We start from the raw sequence: 19,954 nt of genomic DNA on the forward strand, positions 1-19,954 counted from the left end.
CTCTGTGAGTGCTGCCTGCCTAGTCAGCCTGACTCTCAGTGGGCTGTGGCGAGAATGAAAGAGAGAAATCACTCTATAACCTGTTCAGTTTAAAACAAGTACACCTAGTTTTGAAACAATTGGGTATGCAGAGCCCAACAGAGCAGGTACCATATGCAGGTTTAGGAAAACCTGATAGAGGAAAATACAATTCACTCGCCATACAAATCAGGAGGTGATTTACAAAAGGATCCAATTCGCCCACCTGGTACATTTAATCATCTTGGACCTGAAGAAAGGACTCTGGGGGATGGGGAGCAGAAAAGCAAGGACACAGAATCTCACTGAGGCCAGTAAGAGGAAATACAATGGAATTAAAGGTGGAGGTATTTGGCATTGGATACAAGGAGGAACTTCCTGCTCATCAAGGAAACAAAACAAATCAAAACAAAACACAGGCCTGACCCAGGAAAGCCATGGGATCTTATCCCTGAGACTTTGACAAAGGTGTGTCCTGCAGGCTTAGCCCCTCCCCCTAGACCTCACTTAGACACAAAGCTCTGGGCACCTCTGCCCTTGGGGTTTTAGGGCAAGCCCAGGAGATGACTGCTCCTGGCTGTCACACAGTCTGCGTGTAGCTCTGCCCAACTGGGGTCAGAAAGGGCTGGGCCGAGAGTAGAATTAGTCCTGGGGGGGTGGGGACGTTGTGGAAGAGGGCAGTGAGAATCAGAAAAGCTTCACTGTAGGGCTAGGAGAGGTGTAGCAGTCCAGGTATTTCTGTATATCCCTAAGTGATGCTACTGGACCTGAAGCAAAAGGCTAGAGCCCAGGACTGTCGGGGGGGCACCCCTGGCTCGAAGGCCTCGAAAGTGGATTATAACTGATCCAGAGAAATGAAGTGTTTACAAAGTCCTTTCCAGATGAGCTCAGTCTACATTTCTGGGACAAGCCAGGACCCTGCCAAGTCCCGATCTTGGACCTGGGTCCTGGTTTGGTGGGTTTTACACTTCCCCAAAGGGCAGGGCCAGCCCTCAAGACAATTTCAATCACCCACTTTGCGAATTATCTGCTGCTGCCAGGTTTAATGTCAGGCAGGAGGCCCTGATGGTCTCTGGCACATTTCCGGGACCTAGCGTGACCTGCTCACGGCGAGGCAAATGCCATGGTGGGCCTGTCCCTATCAAGTCCAATTCAGAAGGTAATGTGCTGCCAAAATAGAATTCATTACACACGCATTTAGGGTCAGGTAGCAGGGAGTTAGGGCTGACTGGTGTCATGGCCCCCCTTCCCAACCCCAGCCCTCCACAGAATGGAGGAATATCAGTCCATGGGATATTCTTTGAGGCCAGGGCTCTGTTAATTCATCACACTGGATTTTCGGGGGTTTTGTTTGTTTTAGAGAATTTAAAGAAATTGACTGAAAAAGGAATGAGAAGAGGGACTATGGTTGATAGGCTGAAGGCAGAGAAAAAAAGAGGTCAGAGCCACTGCCCCCTCCAACACTCACCTCTACCTTCACCCTGTCTGCTTGATTAAACATTCACCAGCAGAGACTCTGCCTCCCCTACTAGCAAGGGATTCCTCAACGTAAGGTGTGGGGAGAGGCAGGTGGCTCTCAGGTTTCTCACGGGATCCTATGTTCTCCAGAGCAAGAGCGACCCGCCTCTATTCCCCTCTAACACTGGGCACTCAGGGGATGCTGGGTCCATCATGCCAACTGGCTGTCAACAGTGGAGACCTGCGTGGGTCCCTCTTAACAGCCAGCCAGCCACTCCTTGCTTGGGGGCTCTGAAGAATGGCAGCTGGGCAGCCAAGGGCCTTCCTGGGAACAGAGCTAAGGACCTCCCTCCTACCGTCTTCTTTCTGTGCCCTCTCAAGGTAGTGCCCACTATACATTAATATAGATGGTCAAATAGGAAAGCTCAGCGTGAAAAGATAAACCTGTTTCTGATAACAGAAGGAGAAACACTCAGCTGTGAGTTATTATGGCGTGGCTTGAGCAGAGCAAGGGGGTATTACACTCCAGCAGTCTGCCCGGCCACTATGCCCTAGGAATCCGGGGCTCGAGCTTGCTTTCTAGAGCTTAGTCTGAAGGTGGGAGAGACAGGGAGGGCCAGTAATTACGTCCAACCTGGGGAAACTGTTATGACACACTTAATTAAAATCAAATCAGGTCAGGGACCCCGATGAAGGGACGATCAATTTTATACACAATATTTTTTTTAAGCTCTGCTGAAATTCAGTCTATTTCAGAAGGGAAGGAGAAGAAATACTTTAAAACTGGGGGAGGGTTAAGAGGGTATTGGGGTGGTTATTTCTTTTTCCCTGTCTCCATATACAAACAAAGATATTACAGAGAGGTACACACTCAGCCTGGTATCAACAAGCCTTGACATATCCAGAGAGGCCTGGCTCATCTTAAATACCGCACTGGACACATGGAGAGTATCTGCTCATTTATTAGGCTGACAGGGCCTAATGTCACATAAACACTCCAAATGTCGGTTATAGCAGTGCCAGTCTCAAGTAGGGAACTGATGGACAATAGAACCTAAGATTTGGGACTAATAATTTTAGAATGGTCTAAGCTTCCGGTCAAATCACACTCCTCTAAAGAGATTAAAATCACTACTGGTTGGCCGTAAACCCCTCACATCATGTGTTAGTGGTGAAAGTGCGGGGAGAAAGCCCCAAATACCCAGAGCAGGCCTATCTGAGGAGGGATTTGTGGCCCCGACTACATACTTTCTGTTGAAGTACAATCTCAACAGAAAACAGCTCCTTCTCTTTCCATCTGGATGACCCTTTACTTTCTGATTTGGGTTTGTAGGTATGTCTCCTCCTCAGAAGGACCAGGTCCAGTTGGTTGAGAAGGTGGGTGAAGGTAGGAGGGGGTTAGCAGTCGATGCCATATGCTCCTGGTGTAAATTCTGAGGAGGGGGCGGCCTTGAGTGGGCCTGGGCCTGGTGGCCAAAGAAACCAGGATTTTTGTCATGAGGGCAAAGAAGTAACTTTCTGGAGGCACAGTGAGGTTTCCATTTCTCCCAGACCTCGGGGGGTCCTGTGGGATAGCGCTGTTTGCATGTGTCTAAGGAACGAAGGCGAGAGGAGCCTCGGGAAAGGAAAGGCCATCCATGATGGATGTGAGGATTGAGTCACGGGGGCTTGTGTGGTACTTGCTCGGCCGTGTGAGCTGTCTGCCAGGCTGCAACAGCTTCACCAGTGAACAATGAAGGGACCTCAGCAGGCTGCCCCAGCTCAGGCCTCAAGTCTCAAAGACAAAGTGGGGTGCCTGATCCCTCTTGGATGTGAACAAGGGTTTCAACAGCAAGTCCACCCTGAACCTTTAAAGTACTTTAGAAGACCAGGGGAAATCAACCCGGGAGACAAATGTTTATGGTTTGGCTGAAGCAGGTGGTGTTTTTAACACTCACATCCTGCTGTCTTTTGTGTAAATTAACTGGTTTCAGATTCCAGGCCCGCGTAGGTTAGAACTTGCAAAGAGCACCAGATGGGGAGACCCAGACCCATGGGATGCTGTCCTGAGTCTGCCCGCAGCTGCGCACACACCCTGGGAAGGCAGGTGCTGCCTCCATCACCACTCGGTGAGGCAAAGACGGGAAGGTGCCACCACAGGGCAATGCCAGAGCCTTTGCTTCCTTAATCAGCCCTCCCCAACCTGAGAATCAAAAGGAACTAAAGAGCGGGAGGGAGTGTGGTGCTACTAACCACCCCTCAGCCCCCAACAGTTTGGCTGCTCCAAGTGTCTCCTCATTTAATCCTGAGAGTGTTTGATCTGGTGACTGCCTATGTTCTTGAGGTATATCCACATCTTTTCAAAAAAAAGAAACCAGTTTGGTTTTTTCCCCACGTGTACCCAGCCGCCCTCTGTGTTGCTGTGCTGTGTGCTCACTCACTAATTCCCACCCTGTCTGCCCCAGCCAGAGGGCTCAGGTCCTGGCTTGTGTCTTGTGACTCCACTCACTGCCGGCTCAGCATACATTTTCTGCACTATGTGCTACTGTTAAAAGAAAACACTATCAAGTCCAAGACCAGAGCTATATGCCAGACTGGGAGCTCCCTGAGGTGGGGCCATGCCTGCCACATGAGATAGGGGATTGACTGCCTCTTTCCTGAGGATCGGACCACCTCTGTGCCACATCCTGGAGAATAAGGCTGAGTGTGCAGTATTGCTGGGGTCAGGGAGAAGCGGAGAGAGCACTGCCAGAAAGAAAGCTCTCCCATGCCTAAGCCCTCACAGGGATCCTTCCAGAAAGCGCTACCAGAGGGCTGATCTCCGTCCCGAAAGACCACTCCATTCTGCTGAGGGCAGTCCTGTGGGAAGCTGGAATGCCATAGGATCCATTAGTATTTACTGCCCAATCACACTGGACACTCACGGCCTGAGGTTCCAGCAGCCAGGGGTAGGGTGGGGAGGATACCCAAGGGGCAGCCCCTTTTAGACCTGTACAAAAGGCTTCCCACTTGAGCAGCCTGTCTTTAATAATTATAAAGGCACAGGAGTTTAATCTATTTTTGATGTAAGCGTTAATAGCTCTGTGTCCTTGAAGTTCAAAGCGGTCGCATACATGTCACTAATTAGCTAAGCACGGAGCCATTCAGCTCCCTCTCATGTTTCTAATTAGGTCTTTAATAACAAACAAACTCCGACCTTACCAAAAGGCCACCATTCGTCAAACAGTCAAGGAGGATGGCTGCTTCCCTGTTTATGTTTCCTCCAGGCCGCTAGTTCTGCATATATGCTTTTTTTTTTTTTTTTTTTGCATATATGCTTTTAATCTCAGGCAGGACAGGCCTATCCTTGAGAGGTGTAGGAGAATCCATCTATGAAGACAAAGACTCTTGCAGCCCTCTGGGGAGGGGTGGACTTCCTGGCCCTCCTGGAATCTCCAAGGCTAAGGATCCCAGACCAGTTTTCCTGCTGTTAGAGGAGGTTGGGGTGAGCTGTCTGGCTTGGCTCTATTTATCTGTTTCTGAGGTAGGGGTGCTGGTGACACAGTCACAGAGATGATGTGAGGCTCTGTATCTGGCAAGAACGTGGTGGTACTTGAGTCCACAGATACACACTGGACTTGCCTGAGGAGCTTTCACTCCTACTGAGGCCTGGGGCCCATGCTGGTAGATTCTGATTTGATGGGTCTGCAGTGTGGCCTGGACACTAGGAATTGTAAAAACTCCTAACATGCAGCAAAGTTCAAGAACCACTGCTTTGGCCCCAGTCTCAGAGCCGATTTGCTTATTGACAGCAGCTATTAGCAGGTCCACCTTTGCTAATGAATGCCACCCAGACAGCCAACCCCTGAAGGTTTAATGAATCACATCTGAGGATGGAAATCTGACTATAGGTTTTGCTAACACACAATTCTGGAAATAGGTCTTTCCCTCTCACTGCCTTCATGTATTTAAAAAAATGCATGAATGGTTGTTTTCAAATGTATCCCCACCAAGTTGTCTCATCACTTAGAAGTCCCTGGCTTTCTCACCAGTTACTCCACACAGATCTTAAGGCACTGACACTGTCCCCCCTTGCACCCCCAATGACAAGGGATTGAGAGCTTTGGAATACAGAGCTATAGAGCTCAATGGTCCCCAAGAACCCTCTAGTTTGAAATCCTTTGCCCTCAAATGACCCAGCCTGCTGGTGGCAGAAGTGGGACCAGAACCAAGTGTTCAGATTCCCTACGCTTGCTTCTATGCTCTAATCCTCTTTTTCCCCCTTAAAGCTGCTTATCATGATTATCTGATTAATCCATAAGGCGTCCCAACCCCCAAGGGTAAGGGATATAAGGGAAGCCTCCGAGCTCTTTCTGGCCACAAGGCCAGGGCACAAGAAGCTGTGCTGCCAATCTCTGAATACCCCGTAACCTTCCAGCAAGTCATTTCCATGCTGGATTTGTTTCTCTTTAAGCCAAGTGGGAGGGGAGACATTGAAATCTTGGGGACTAACTCAGTGGAAGGTTTAAAGACTATGCATCTGGAGCTGAATAATCTAGACCCACAAAAGTCAAATAATACGGCCAACAATACACAGCAAAACTGGACAAGGGGTTTCCTCTAGCACTGGTCCATATTTTCCGGTTTTGCTGCTGTGTTCCTGGTCTTTTCTCGGAAGGCTGGGTTTACACTGCCAGACCCTTCCCCTGGGGGCAGTGAGTAACTGACCCCGACTCTAGGGCATTCTGGGTCCCGAGTGACTATGAGGCTGAGCCTCTCTTCTTCCCCCCAAGGCCCGGAAAGCCAACGCTCTGCAGGTCAGTGTCAGAAATAACTTCCAGCAAGAGGGGGGAAAGTGGGTTTGGGCAGCTTTTGCTTTCCACAGTGGGCTCTAACACAGGCACACAGGTTTGCATTAATTGTTTATCACAGACCTGGACAAACCGTTTTATTAATATTAATAAGTAACCAGGAACAAAAGGCCCCTTTATTTTTAGCTTTCTCTAATTGCGTTGTAATTACTCATCTACAAAACAAATGAGCCCCTGCTCCTGGTTGCCATGGTACCAGGAGCCCAGCCTACCTGCAGGATGATTGGCCAAGAAGCCTGCTCCCGCCTCTGGCCCCGCCCTTCCTTAGCCATTGGCCCAAAGCAAAGGCCCAGCAACTGGGCGGCCAATCGCTTTCCAGCCCTAGGGCTGGGCTGGCCATCCCAGCGACCTTCCAGATTCAGTCTCACAGCTCAGAGGAAGGATGGGATGTTGATATCCCTAAGGAGAAAGTCTGTTCTGCCTAAAACGGCCCATCTATCGCCCAGTTTCTTTTGGGCAGTGGCTAAGTTCCTTCAGTCCTGTTTTAGCTCAAAGCTCATTTTAAATAATTACTTTCAGGCTGGCTTCCTCTTACCCGACCACACCGCCTGTGGGCCTCCTTTGTCTGCCTTTGGTCTGAAAGCATTCAGGGGCCAGAAGTCCTATCAGAAATGTCGGCCGAAGCCAGACAGAACCATGATGTTAAGTCTGCCACAGCAGAAGCAGGTGCAAAAAATACATGTAATGCCTCCTGTAAATGATTTGGAGTTCTCCCCCAAGAATCTGGAGAATCGAGTTGATGGTAGCGGTGGTCTTTTCTTGAGTGGCTGTTTAAAGATGCACAGCTTTGGTCAGGCATGTCAGGGCTGGTACGATGGAGCATCAGCTGACAGTGGCTGAGAGCTCAGATCTGATGAGACAGACCTAGGCTCAAATCCTGTCTCTGCCACCTCAGACAAGCTATCTAAGCGACAGTTTTAAAATCTTTAAATGGGAGTGAGAATGATGGTGCCCACTTCATAGGGTTATGAGAGGTAAAAGGGATAAGGCAGGTGGCTTTGGCACAGTACTTGGCTTATTCATAATACATACATTATTACTAACATATTACTATTATCATTATTTTATTAAAATTGGATGAGCATTCTTTCAACCACTTGCAAGATATGCTTCCCTTAAGCAATCTCCCAGGTGGGTATGGATTTTGAGATGCTGACTGGAACCCTTTATCCATGCTGTAGAGTAGTGGACTTCCCCGTGGTTGTCTCATCCTGACAGATCCAATTCCAAAGACAATCACAGTTGTTCGAAAGCATCATTTGTCCACCTCCTGTGCTACAGAATCCTATGCTAGAAAAGGGAGACCTTTTGATTAATATTAATTAGCACCCAGGAACAAAAGGCCCCTTTATTTTCTGCTTTCTCTAATTGCATAGTAATTACTTATCTATACTAAAAATGAGGCTGACTTTGCCTCCTAGAGGACTGATGGTTTATACTGTTGGGGAAGGCAGGCACCACTCTGAGATACATGCAAAACAACGTCCAAGGACTCAAAACTCTGCCTTTCATTCAGGAGAACTCACCCATCAGGAAGAAGACCGAGAACACAAGATTGTGTTGAGCTGGAGCGAAGGAGGGCGAGCCCACGTAGGCTTCATTAGGTGTGGCTTCTGGCACTAGGCGCCAGATTTTAACAGAGGGCACAAATACAAAGATAGAGGGAAATGGACTGGCAGAAAGGACAGGGCAGTGCTGCATGAGGGCACAGCAGTGGGAACCAATAGCCCCAAGCAGGAAATGAGTAACAATTTGTTGGCGGAAGTAAAGGAGAGTCAGAGGAAACTAAGGTGGAGTTTGGTGATGGAATGCCCTCCCATGTCCGCCTCCTTGCTGCCTTGCTCCCCTCCCCTTGCATTCCAGGTCACAAATCCAGCCCCAGCCCCTGGGGTTAGGGGTCAGGCTGTGCTGTGTGGGGTCACTGCCAGGTTGATTTTTAGCTGGTTCTGTCCTTTTGGCTGGTTTTGTCCTGACCGAGCCACTGCCGTAAAGAATGTGAACCTCTCTCTCCCACGAATATGACTATGTTGATCTGGCTTTCAAGGTCTCCCAGAATCTAGCCTGTCTCTACCTCGTCAAGCCTGTAACCCCTCTGTCACCCAACCACTGGCCTGCTCATCCCACTGCCAACCTTTACCCAAGTTCTCTCACCTAAAATGTCCTCTCGCCTCCCAATTCAAGTCCTTCAAGGCCCACTTTTCAAGCCTTACCTCCCATCTGAGCTTCCTCCCTGCTGAGTGTTCTCTGACCGTGCAGGAGTCTAGTCTTACTAAAGACCAGCTCTAATGTCGATTGTGTGCTGCATCCTCCCCAGAAGAGCGGGAGCTTACTGAAGGCAAGAACCATGGGAATTCTGCATCCCACCCCAGCCCCCAGCATGAGGTCAAGCCAAGAATCAATCAGCTAATGGGTAAGAGCAAAAGGCCTGCAGCATCTTACTGGGCAGCTAACATTACGTGAACATTTATGGAGTGTTTACAATGTACATGAATTATGGGTCTCATGGCCTCCTGGCTTCAGTCCCATCTTTCTAATCTACCCTGGACACTGCTGTCAAGGCTTGTCTAACATACAAATCTGATGTCACATACTAGTTTCAGGCCTCTCTGAGGTTCCCAGTTGCCCATATGAATCAAGGCTCCTTAGCATGGTACCATGGCCTCCTGCTCTGGCTCTGCTCAACTCTCCAGCTTTATCTGCTACTTCCCATCCCCCTCACCCTCCCCACCCCAACTGCATTTTATTCTCCAGCCAAGGTGAACCATTTGCAGGGCTTCAAGTTCACTCTACTCTTCTTGGTTCTTTGCACATGCTGTCCCCCCTGGTCTCCTGGGAAGCTCCTATTTGTCTTTTAGAAATAGAAATACTCCCTTGTGAAACCTCTGTCTTCCCAAAGCTAATCCCTTCCTGCTCTGTGCGCCTCTGCTACTGGGCTTTTAGCATCATATCGTGAGTACCTGTTAGTTTCCACAATGCTGGGAGATCCTTGGGGCAGGGATTGTGCTTTGTACTCATCTATGAACTTCTGTGGCAGCGGTGGACATTCGCTACTTGTCTGTCCAACATCATTTGCACTTTCCCCTTCTTTTCAGCACCCAGATTTTTCTTTAGCAATTATCCTTCTGCCACTGTGGAAGAGCTATTCAGTTTAGAGGGGGATGGATCCTATCCTCAGCGACCAGTTCTTGTAACCCAGGCCTTAGCCAAGGAGCTGGACTTTGTGCGAGAATTCTGAACCATGCGAGCCACCCTTCTTCTTCTAGACGGGGTGGTATGAGGCAGGAAACTGTTGCAGTCATTTTTGCCACCAGGAAATCCAACATAAAGATAATATTGAAAATAGGAGGGCAAAGCTAAGAGAACTGTAGAAAAAGAGCCCTGAATAATCCATATACGAAGCCCCCTCTTCTATAGAGCTTCTAAGATGTTAGGCAATAAATCCCCTATCATATTTAACCACGCTGAGCCAGGTTTCTGAAACAGCTGGGTGTCGGATCCAAAGCGTAGGACAATGCCTGCCACATATAATAATTATTGTTGTTACACACATAATAAATACCTGCTGAACTGAATTCCAGCACAATGTGCCCTGGGCCCAGTTCTGAAACCTCATCTGAAAGTGGGACTGTAAGGCCTTGGAGCCTGAGTCCTTAGCTGACACAGCGCTGGCAGCTGAGGCTGTTGGGCTCTCCCAGCATGGCTGGCATTCCTGTATGTGCACGGCGTGTGGGCAGCAGCTGAGTCCTGCATGGACAAGCATGGATCCTCCACAGAGCTACTTAAGTACTTAAGGAGGCCAAAGACCAGGATTCAAGTCCGGGGTTCTTCATCCTTGACCAAAGCTTTGTTCTCCAGGTAACCAGCGTGTGTGACTTTAAGTCATGTAACCATTCTCTAGCCCAACTTTCTCATAAAAACAAATAAACATGTAAATCCAGGCAAAAACTTCTGCCTTCCTGCCGGTCTCATAGGGTAGAGGCAGTAATAGAAATGACAGTCTAAGCTCTGTAGGAATGTAAGGAACCACAATGCACCCAGGTACGAGCTCCTTTGATGTGTCTCACCAACATGGGGGGTTTCACCAGCTTTCGGGGCTCCCTAGACCCTGCAGTGCTCCTTCCCAGCCTAGGTTGCAAGGAGGGGATCCCTCTGTTCCTCTCTATTAGGGCCTACATGCTCTTATGGAGTTTCCAGAGGCACCACCACACTTTCCACCCCTCCTCCTGAGCTAGCACGAGAGCGGGAGCCAAGCCGCTCAGGGGGCAGGCACGGATGTGTCACCCACTGAAAAGAATTCCACTGATTTAAAAGACCATTAACATTCCCCCACTTCATTCACTTTAGGATTAACTTATACTTAGGTCTGGGCTTCAAGGCTAGTCACTAATTGCACTAGAGTTGATTTATCAAGCGCATGGTATTTCTATTACAAAATTATTGATTAGAGTTGATGTATTTTATCCTCAACAGGGTTGGTCCAAAGCCCTTGGAAAATGAATGAAGCTGAGGTCAGCGGCGGGTGGCTCTGCACATTATTATAAATTCACTGGGGTTACTGAAATCCAATGCTGGACTCTTTATGGGGAAAGTCCTGGCTCTCTCAGAAATGAAGACTTTAATGACAAACTGAGAAACGAGGTGCCCACCCCCAGAACACAAGGCAGTTGGCTGGGAGATGTGTGTTTAGGGAAGGTCTTCCGGGTAAGTCTGGCTGGTTGCAGCAGCTGGTCCGAAGGGGTCACAGATCTGCTCTCCCTCTGGGCTACTACTGCACTGGCTCTATTCCATGGCCACAGATGTGGCTCTATCCAGTGAGAGTGTGTCCCCATGACCCCACCCACAGATGGGCCATCTGGGGGGTCACAGCCCCCCGAAAATGCTTGCTGCTAACACAAGGGAGGCTGGGAAAGTGGAGATGGCTGCACAGCAGCCTCCCCTTTCTGGACATCGGCTCCTGCTGACGGAGGTGCAGGAAAGCCACCTTCAGAAAGGACAGCAGCACATTGATCCACTTTCCTGTTTTTCAGTGAAGCTGACAGCACCAGAAACACCACCTCATAGGAAACAGGGGCTTTCACAGGGTGGGATCTGTGTTCTCAGACCCCTGAAGGCAAGAAGAGTTATATGCCTTTATATTTCTTGGCTGATGCCTGGCAAAAAAGTCAACCTCCAACACAGGCCTGTTGAAAGCAACATCTGGGAAGCCTAAAGCTTACGCTGCAACACTATTACTCATGCCCCTCAGCCCCTAACACATCTTAGGCAAAGGGGGGACATGGAAAACCTCCTGAGATGGGTGGGATGGGCATGCCTGCTTTGGGAGAGCTCTTCTCTTCCCCAAAGCATTTTCTTTTATGGTTCAAGTTAAACTATTTATTCTGTGAATTTTGCTTTTGCTTTTGTTCATTTCACCTGTTGGAATGGAAACTCTTAGGATGTCCAGCCATAGGACAGCAAAGCCATTTTCTTAGCAGAACCAGCCCAGACCTAGGATTTAGGTCACTAGAGGGTATTTTCTGCTCTGTCTTCTGTCCCCACCCTTTTCTCCTGCTCCCCCAACCTAAGTCTATCTGCAGCTGTTAACAGCCTGGAAGCCTCACCATTCCAGATATTTCCCTCTGCCCACCCCACCTCCCTAACCACCGCCATGAAGGCTAAGCCATATGGACAGCACCTTCCAGATTTACCTTCCTGGGTCTCGGGGCCCTCATTCTGTCCGGTGGCCAATGGGCCTGCTCACACACAACCCTTTTCCACCCCGACTGTGTCACCGCCATCCACAGCACCACTTCTCTCCTCAAAGCTACCATTTTGCTCTGTCATTTCACACTCTTTTGGTGACTTCAGGGACATCGCCACTTCCTGGGCTTCTGCCTCCCATGATAGATTAGGGACATCTTCAAAAGCTCTCAGAGACTTCTGGCACTCCCTTATGGCTTGTCACCACAAATACTGGGGAGACAGTATGTCCGAAGACGACTGACTGCACGTGCCCTTGCGCTGAGGACAAAGGCAGCAGGCCTGGGCAGTCTTCCTGGGGAGACGGAGGAAAACTGTGGCCTCTTCCTTGACTGGTACCGTTCCCCTATTTCCTCCCCATGAAGCTGTGCCAATAATCTCCATGCTCCGCATGTCACCATTCTCACCCACTGGCCCTCGCACCTTGGAGAGCTTGTCTAAAGGTTTTTTCTTCACCTTCACCAACTGTGAGAACCCATGTCAGCCTTCACTAGGACCAAATGCATCCCCATCTGCAGATCCCTGTCCCGATCATATCTCATTTCCCCTCCATCCCAGGGAGGAGACCACGTAGGCAGGGCTGCCACATGGACCTGTCTCCTGGAAGGGTGAAGGTGAGCTGGCAAAGAATTCAAAGAGTAGAGGGCCCGGAGGAGCCTTGCTGGTAGCCCCTAAGAAATAAGAAAAGACCTGCTCTGTTCAAGAACCATAGGAGGAAGGCAAGAACAAGGAAGAACTTTAAGACTCCTTCCCGTTCTCGTTCCATTCACTACAGTTGGACGCTATTGACAGAGATCGCCACTGGGAAAGCTAGCGCTGAGGGTGGTGACCCAGTTCTGGACTGGGGGGGGGCAGGGAGTGTGAGGGGAGGTGGTGGTGGCTGATGGCAAGAACATGGATCCAAGCCCCCTGGCAACATTGAAAATGTGGAGCCCCTTCTCCTCCTGGTTCCCCACGCTGTCCTTCAGACAGCCGCGCTGTGCCGAGCTGCCGGAGACCCTGTAATATCAACTCAACAATGCATGTTCTACAACTACAGCTACAGCTACCAGTACATGTACTACAGTGCATGCATTTAGTTCAGTCCCACAGATACATACACTCTAGGAACAGGCAGGGAGGTGTGAAATGTTTTACTGGACAACAGGTGTTTTGGAGTTGTAACTAATAATAATAATAAAATAAAAAAAATCGAAAACGAAAGTACAAAAAAGACATTTCTCGAGAGTTGGATATGAGTTTGTTTCTTGAACTGTTTCATCTGAACAAGCAAAAACATGCAAACCAGCTGGTACTAACAGGAAGCTGGACACTGAGAGAGGATTAATAGGTGTGGACAAACCTTCCCGCTGAGCGTGCTCAGAAGAGTGTTTGAGAGGAGGTGTGCAGATCCTAGTGTAAGAGAGGCGGGAAAGGATGCCTCAGAGACACTCTCTCACCGCAGCCCCAACCAAGCAAGAGAAAAGACAACAGAAACATGACTCTCACACTCACCAGCACCGTCAGGAGCTCATGTTACCACATTGGAATAAAGCTGGCAAGTATAAAGTACAGTAAGGGGTCTTGGCTGGGGCCGGAGATGGGTTGGGGGAGTGGAGGGGGCTCAGAAGCTCTAAGACTGATACACGGACCCACCTGTAATGTCACCCAGAAATAAAATAGCCTGAACATCTGAACCACTTCCCTCACCTGTTGGGGGGGGGGGGGGGGAGTCGTTTGCCAAACAGGATTGAGGTTTGGGCGGGACATGATGGGGCCATTGGAACTGAATGAATACGATCAAAATAAACAAACAAACTCTCGACTGAGCACAAGAAAAGATGACATTTCAAACTACCGGGTGAAGGTAAAAGAAAAGTGACCACTGATAGTGAAGTTATCTAGGAGTTGGCAGGGACCTCCCCTGCTGGGGTCCCCGGAGCCCTGCTCACCTCAGGTTCTGACTGAATTAGGAAAAGGCAGGCAGGCTGGCCCAGAGGAGCTGGCTGAGGTGGGTGCAGAGCTCAAGGCCTCCTTGGACCTCCTACCCTGACACCATAGCCCTCACGGATACAAGTTGCCAACGTGAGCAAAATCGAAGCTGCTTCCCACCCCACGGCCCTCAGCAAATACTTCCTCCTCAGGAAGCTCTCCTAGTATGTCATAATGAAAGAAAACCCCAAACAAAACTGTGGAGTTAGACCAAAATGAAAGACAAAAAAAGGGCCTTCCATATGATGCCTCATCTCTAAGCCAAACCTGAGAACCCTGGGGAGCAGAGGCTCATTTCCCACTGTTTGAGTCATGTGCCAGGTCCACCACAGTACCAAGCTCAGGCTGGTACTCCACAGAATCTCCCTGAACCAGCTTCTCCTTATAGGGGGATGCAGTTGAACGTGGGACTTTCTCCAATGGCCGAGGCTGCTGGCTCTGGCTCAGGAGGCTGAAGGAGCACCCCCAGCCCCTGGGAAGAAGCTGGAGTGGGGATGCAGGGTTGCAGGAGGAGGTGAAAGGAGAACCTGACAGTCAGTACTCAGTGAGCTCATGCTGGCGTGGGCTGATGCACAAACCCTAACAAGTCTCTGTGGCCCCTTCACATCCATGCCAAAGAGACACTGCGGGGCCCTTACAAACAAGTAAATAATTGGCCATCCTGCCAGGCTTGGAGTCCAGATCATTTTCTAAAGGAAGGGAGGGGATACTCCTTACAGGCCCAAATGAACTAATAGAAAGGCAGAGATCTTCCTTCCCTAACCTGTAACCCTGCTCCAGGTACAAAGGAGGGTAGCGGGTGAGGGCCACCCTGTCTACACATGGGCAGGTGTCTACTGCCCTGGCAGGGTTCTGACTTTGGCGGGCAGTCTAGTCATTGCCCTTGGGCACATCCCAAGCCCCTGACCCCAGGCAGCACTGTGGGGTGCCTGTAGCTTCCTGGCGGAGCCTGCACCCTGGGGGGCGGCACCTCAGAGGTGAGGATTTACTCCTTGTACTAACCAGGCTGGTGTGGGGCAGGTGGTCTGGGCACACACTCCTGAATAGAATTCACTAACAGTGCAGCGATGAGCATGGCTGACCTAGAATGGCCTGTGGGAGACTTCGCTCCCGATGGAAATGGCTACAAATAAAACACCACTGAGCCTGAAAAAAGAAAAAAAAGTGTGGCTGGAGATGGTTCTGACCGTAGGGGTTAGGAGTTAGAGGGGTGGGTGGGACTCCCGCCTGGCTCTGGGGTCTGTCAGAGGCTGGGGGTGGCGGAAAGGGGACAGGCCACAGGGAGACCACTCTCAGACTCACAAAGAACCCCATGCTGCCCTTTAAACTTGCCATGAAGTCAAGGAGAATGGGGTGGGGAGAGAGGCAGGGTTAATTTCGGGTTAAAGTTTAGTTTCATAATCCACGTTATAATAAGAAAGAAACTGAACGGAGAAAACAAAACCAACAACACTCAAAAATCTCAAGTTTTCTTTTTATCGTCCCCCCCACCAGGCACAGGTAGGACAGAGGCTCGTTTATAACGATACCAAAAAGTGCTCAAGTTCAAAAACCAAACGGAACAGGGAGACACGAGGCAGCTGTGCACTCCGCTCCTAGGGCAGGGGGTACCAAGGGACACTGACCAGAGGGCAGAGGAGGCCTTCGGAGGCTGCTAGGCCAGGAGGAAGTGCGCCCAGCTCTCCTGCCCTGCAAGCCAGTCCACCCAGCTCTCTGGCGAGCTGCCTCTTAGCAGCCCGTTGAGAATTCCCTGGCCCCTCCAAATAAATGCCCAGTGGGTGATTCACAGGAGTGGATCCTTTGTAGCTCGAGGCAGTGCCAGTTTGCATGGAACGGATTTTTACTGACATTTCTAATGGGCCTCACTGTGCCAGTTTCTTGTCACTGAGGGTTTGGGTTTTTGGTATTTGCCCTTTGGGCTTTTAATGCCCCATTTCCTGGTACCCTCACCATCTCCTCCCCACCCCCAACCCTCCCGCCCTCCTCAGAGCCCCATTACATTAAACTAATTGCTTCCCTGGGTGCTCTAGTGCCATGTCCACGGGGTGTGTGTGGGGGGAGGGGGGAGCTTCAGAGAAGAAGGGACCTCTCAGTGGCCCACGGGGAGTGCGGAAAGGCCATGAGGCCTCACTGGAGGCCCAGCACACAGCAGAAGCCCTGCCTGCTTATTAGAAGGCAGCGAGCATCTGGGGGACAGGGACAAAAGGCCCTCCTGGGGCCTACACCCTAGACATGCCCCAGCTCCAGCCGGACCCCACAGTTCCCGTGGGAAAATGTTCCCACCTCACTTAAGGGGTTCCAGACCTTCTAAAAAGTTGGATTTAGAGACCAAAGAACCAGCAACCTCATGGGAGGGAAAACCCCACTTCCCTTGGCAGCCAGAGTCCAGGAGCTCTCTGGTCTCTGCTAAGAAGAGTGTCTGAGATGCGACAGGGGCATCAGAAAATTGCAGTTCATTCCCCAAGGTCAGAGATGGCCTTCAGGAGCTCTGGGGTTTAGCTGGATCAGCAAGCCCATCTGCAGGGGCAGCAGGACCCGAGAGGGCTGGTTGCTCCAGGGCCGGGAACACCCTGCCCTGGATGGGCTCTGAACCTCCCTCTCACAACCTAGACCTTCTCTGGCTGGGTCAGAGACTGGAGGAAGGGAGCCTTGAGAACCAGCAAAAAGCCAAGGAGGAAAATGACCGCAGGTGCCCTGCAGCCAGCTGGCTGTCAGGTGAAGGGGTCGTCCAAAGTAAAAAAGAAATGCATTTTTCTGTTTTCAATGACAGAATCATCATCTACCTTTGGTTTGTAGTCCCGTGATTGACCCCGGCTGGGAGGTGCCCTGGGTGGCAGGGCCTGGCCCTCGCCTCCCTGTCCCCACCCTCTGGGCTGTGGTGAGAGTAGTGGACAGACGCAGCCACACAGATCCAAAGGGCCTTTACCTTCCCCTGCACACTGGGGCATGCCTGGGAGCCGCCTGTCCCGTACACCTTCCTACCTGATCCTCTTGCTGCTGCCACTGCTGCTGCCGCGACTGGTCCGTAAGCTGCTGCCGGGAAGCCTGGCAGAGAGAGAGAGAAGCTACAGTCAAGGTGGGATCCTTGAAAGGGGCATGGACAGCCCTGTCTCACAGGCCACACTCCCCCCACCCCTCACACAAAAGACAGGCGTGGGAAGGCATCTCCATGGGTCAGCTTTTAGGAGGGACACAGACCAGTGGCTCTCAGGCTTCTGGAAGGCACAGCATCTTTGGGTGTGTTTGATTCTCACACATTTGTCCCCCCAGAAACTGGTTGTAGAAGGAATACCAAAAAAATTCAAGAGGATTAGGAGGAACTTCTCTTGAGAGCCGGGGCGAGCTCCCTGCCACCCTGGTGCTGACACCAGTAATGACCCAGGACTTGTCCAGAGCAGGACCAAGCATGGCTGGGTCGCCTGGGGTCAGACCTGAGCTGCAGGCAGGAGATCCCTGGGGGCCGAATAGTCACAAGAATAGGCACCTTGGCCAGGAGACGGCTTAACTCTAGCTGTTCTCCAAAGGCTCTGCAGGTTTGCTCGGCCATCTTAACTCCAGACTTTGTCATGTCAGCAACGTTCTGGGGGTCCACTGCATGCACATGAAGCCAGCTGTGGGAGGGAGTGTGGGGCTGTGGAGACCTACGTGAGGTGAGCCCTATGGCTGTTTATCTCTCAGTGTTTCAACCTCCCGAGGCACAGTGATGGGGATTCAAAGCTGGCTCTTCTGTCGGAGCTCCACCGTCCCTGTCAAGCTGGCACTGAAGGGTCCTATCAAGGACCAAGGTTTGTGCGATCTAATACTGCCCCAGGCAGCAAGGGTGTCCCAGCAATGGGGACTGAAAGTCAAAAGGACAAGGTGACCCCGGGTGGCTACAGAATGTCCAGGTGAAGGGAGAGCTGGGCGAGTCCCCTTCTCCGGGTTTGCCTTGGCCACTAGCATGTGCTCATACAGCCATGTACTGGGACACACACAGATACACGCCCACACACATGAAACAATACCCTCTGCCATCTAGGCAGACAGTTGGAGGCCTGATCCCAGGACCCAATGACTGTGGTCTTAAATGAGGTGCCAGAAGCCAGCAGCTCCTAACAAACAGCCCCACAAAGCTGCTCAGCTTTAGCCGCTGAGCCTTCCAAACAAGGAACTGGTACAGATAGAGGGGGAAGACATGCACCACGGAGTGTAGGGAGCAGGGGAGGAAAGAGAGGCGAGAAGAGCCATCCCCGAACGGAGCAAACTAGAAGCCCACTAAACTCTAAGACTATCGTCCTAGCTACACAGAACTACTGGGAGGAAAGAAGTTCAAAAGGGAACAAGCTACTCTAAGAGGGTCAGGCTAAGCTACTTAAAATGCCAATGAAAAGAGACATACTTGCATTTAAATATGGTAATAGGGCTGTTGAAGGGGGAAAAAGAAAGATCCAGGTGAAATACATGTCCATGGTGAACCCTGGCTGCTGCTGGTCTGGGTCCCCCGGCTCCCATGAGGGCCACACACACACACCTGGAGGCTGTTCCCTCCCCCTGCTGGACACCACCGAGGAATGGACTCCCCCACCAAATCCTGTCCCCATTTCTTCCAGGCAGGATCTAGATTTCTGAAGATGTGGGTGCTGGTGGAATGTGCTGAAGGAAAATAAGGAAGAAGTCAAGTTATTTCTCCCTGTCCCAACTCTCAGTATACCAGGCTCCCTGCAGGCACAGAGCAGGGCTCAGGGGACCCCGAAGGCAGAGGAAGCATGTAAGAGACAGAAGGAAGGTCACGTTATTCTTTTGCACTCGCTCACTGTTTACTTGAAGCAGAAGGTTTCCTTGGAAGGTTGACAAGGTGGTGGCTGGGGGAAAGGAGAAGGGACAGAAGTGGGGGAGGGGACTTTAGTCAATAAAAAAACTTTACACCAAAGGTCTATTTTCTGGAGTTGAGCGCAGTTGGGACAAAAAGTCTGAGAAAGAGGAAGCGGGGGAAAAAAACAACACCTTATCCAAGAAAGGGAATCTATTATCCTTAATCTCACATAGAGGCTCCTGCTGGAGGCAGCATCAGACATTGCTAAGCGCTGGAATTTAATCTCAACCATCAAAACAGGGCTAAACGGACTGATAAGTGTGAGAAGAGGGGCTGGGGGAGGAAAGCCATCCAGCCTGTCCCTTAAGAACCCACAGCCCTCACAGCACAGCTCCCTAGTCACTACCCCACAATGCATCTGTGCCTACCAGGGCCAGACCTCACCACCCCATTTCCCCAGCTCCCTGCCACCCCCCTCTTGTCCTGTTGGGCCATCTAGCCTCATCGGTCACACCAAATGTGTTCTCCAGATGACCTGGTGGATAAACCCTGACGCTATTTCCAGGGCCAACGGGCTCTCTTTGGTGGCTGGGCCTGTGCGGGATGGGTAAGCGCAGATCCAGGAAAAGAGTGTGTGTGTGTATGTGTGTTGGGGGTGGGGTGGGGCTGCCCCAGCTGGAGGCTGTCTGAGGCCAGAGAACACAGTGACCCTGGCCTAAAGCTGTCCTAATGTAGTGCAGCCCGTCTCCAGACAGCAGAGGGACCTGGAGACCAGGAGGCCAGCATTTGGACTCTTGTGGAAATGCACCTTCCCAGGCTGGACCGGGACAAGCTGGGAGAGCAAGGAGAGGCTTTGCAGACTGGCCTCGTGGTCTTATTTTCAGCATTTCTCCCCAGGCCCTGAGGCCCAGTCGGGGATCACCTGTGGCTGGCTGCCTCCCTGGGAAACCACTCTTGTTTTAGTTTTGAAGGGACAGGGGTGTGGGCTGCCCTGGCAGGGAGATTCAGGGAAAGACAGCGGGGAATTATGCAGAGGGTCTGCAGGGCTCAGGGCTTCTCATTGGGCCGAGGCCCAAAGCAAAGCTATGGCAGAGGCTCCTGGTCCATGAGTGCCCACGGCCGCCCTAGCACCCCACTGCTCAGAATG

The 19,954-nt window shown here is 51.0% G+C and overlaps 1 protein-coding gene across 12 annotated transcripts in view; it reads right to left on the reverse strand.

Moving 5' to 3' along the window:
• MSI2 (musashi RNA binding protein 2) overlaps nt 1-19,954 on the reverse strand; it is a 379,844-nt gene that overhangs the window by 13,633 nt on the left and 346,257 nt on the right. For 4 of the 12 annotated variants that reach the window (XM_088802151.1, XM_088802147.1, XM_088802144.1 and 1 more), the window contains exons 11-12: nt 18,394-18,417; nt 16,998-17,060 (exon numbers count right to left, since the gene is read on the reverse strand). In XM_088802151.1, coding sequence (XP_088658277.1) covers nt 16,998-17,060; nt 18,394-18,417 — 87 coding nt within the window. Of the gene's footprint in view, nt 1-13,386; nt 13,437-16,997; nt 17,061-18,393; nt 18,418-19,954 lie in introns of all 12 variants that reach the window. The other 8 variants (XM_088802145.1, XM_088802149.1, XM_088802148.1 and 5 more) reach the window with 3 other exon arrangements.

Source organism: Rhinolophus sinicus, chromosome 12 (assembly GCF_057876585.1).
Source record: "Rhinolophus sinicus isolate RSI-liver-muscle chromosome 12, RSI-T2T, whole genome shotgun sequence".
NCBI classification, from domain to species: domain Eukaryota; kingdom Metazoa; phylum Chordata; class Mammalia; order Chiroptera; family Rhinolophidae; genus Rhinolophus; species Rhinolophus sinicus.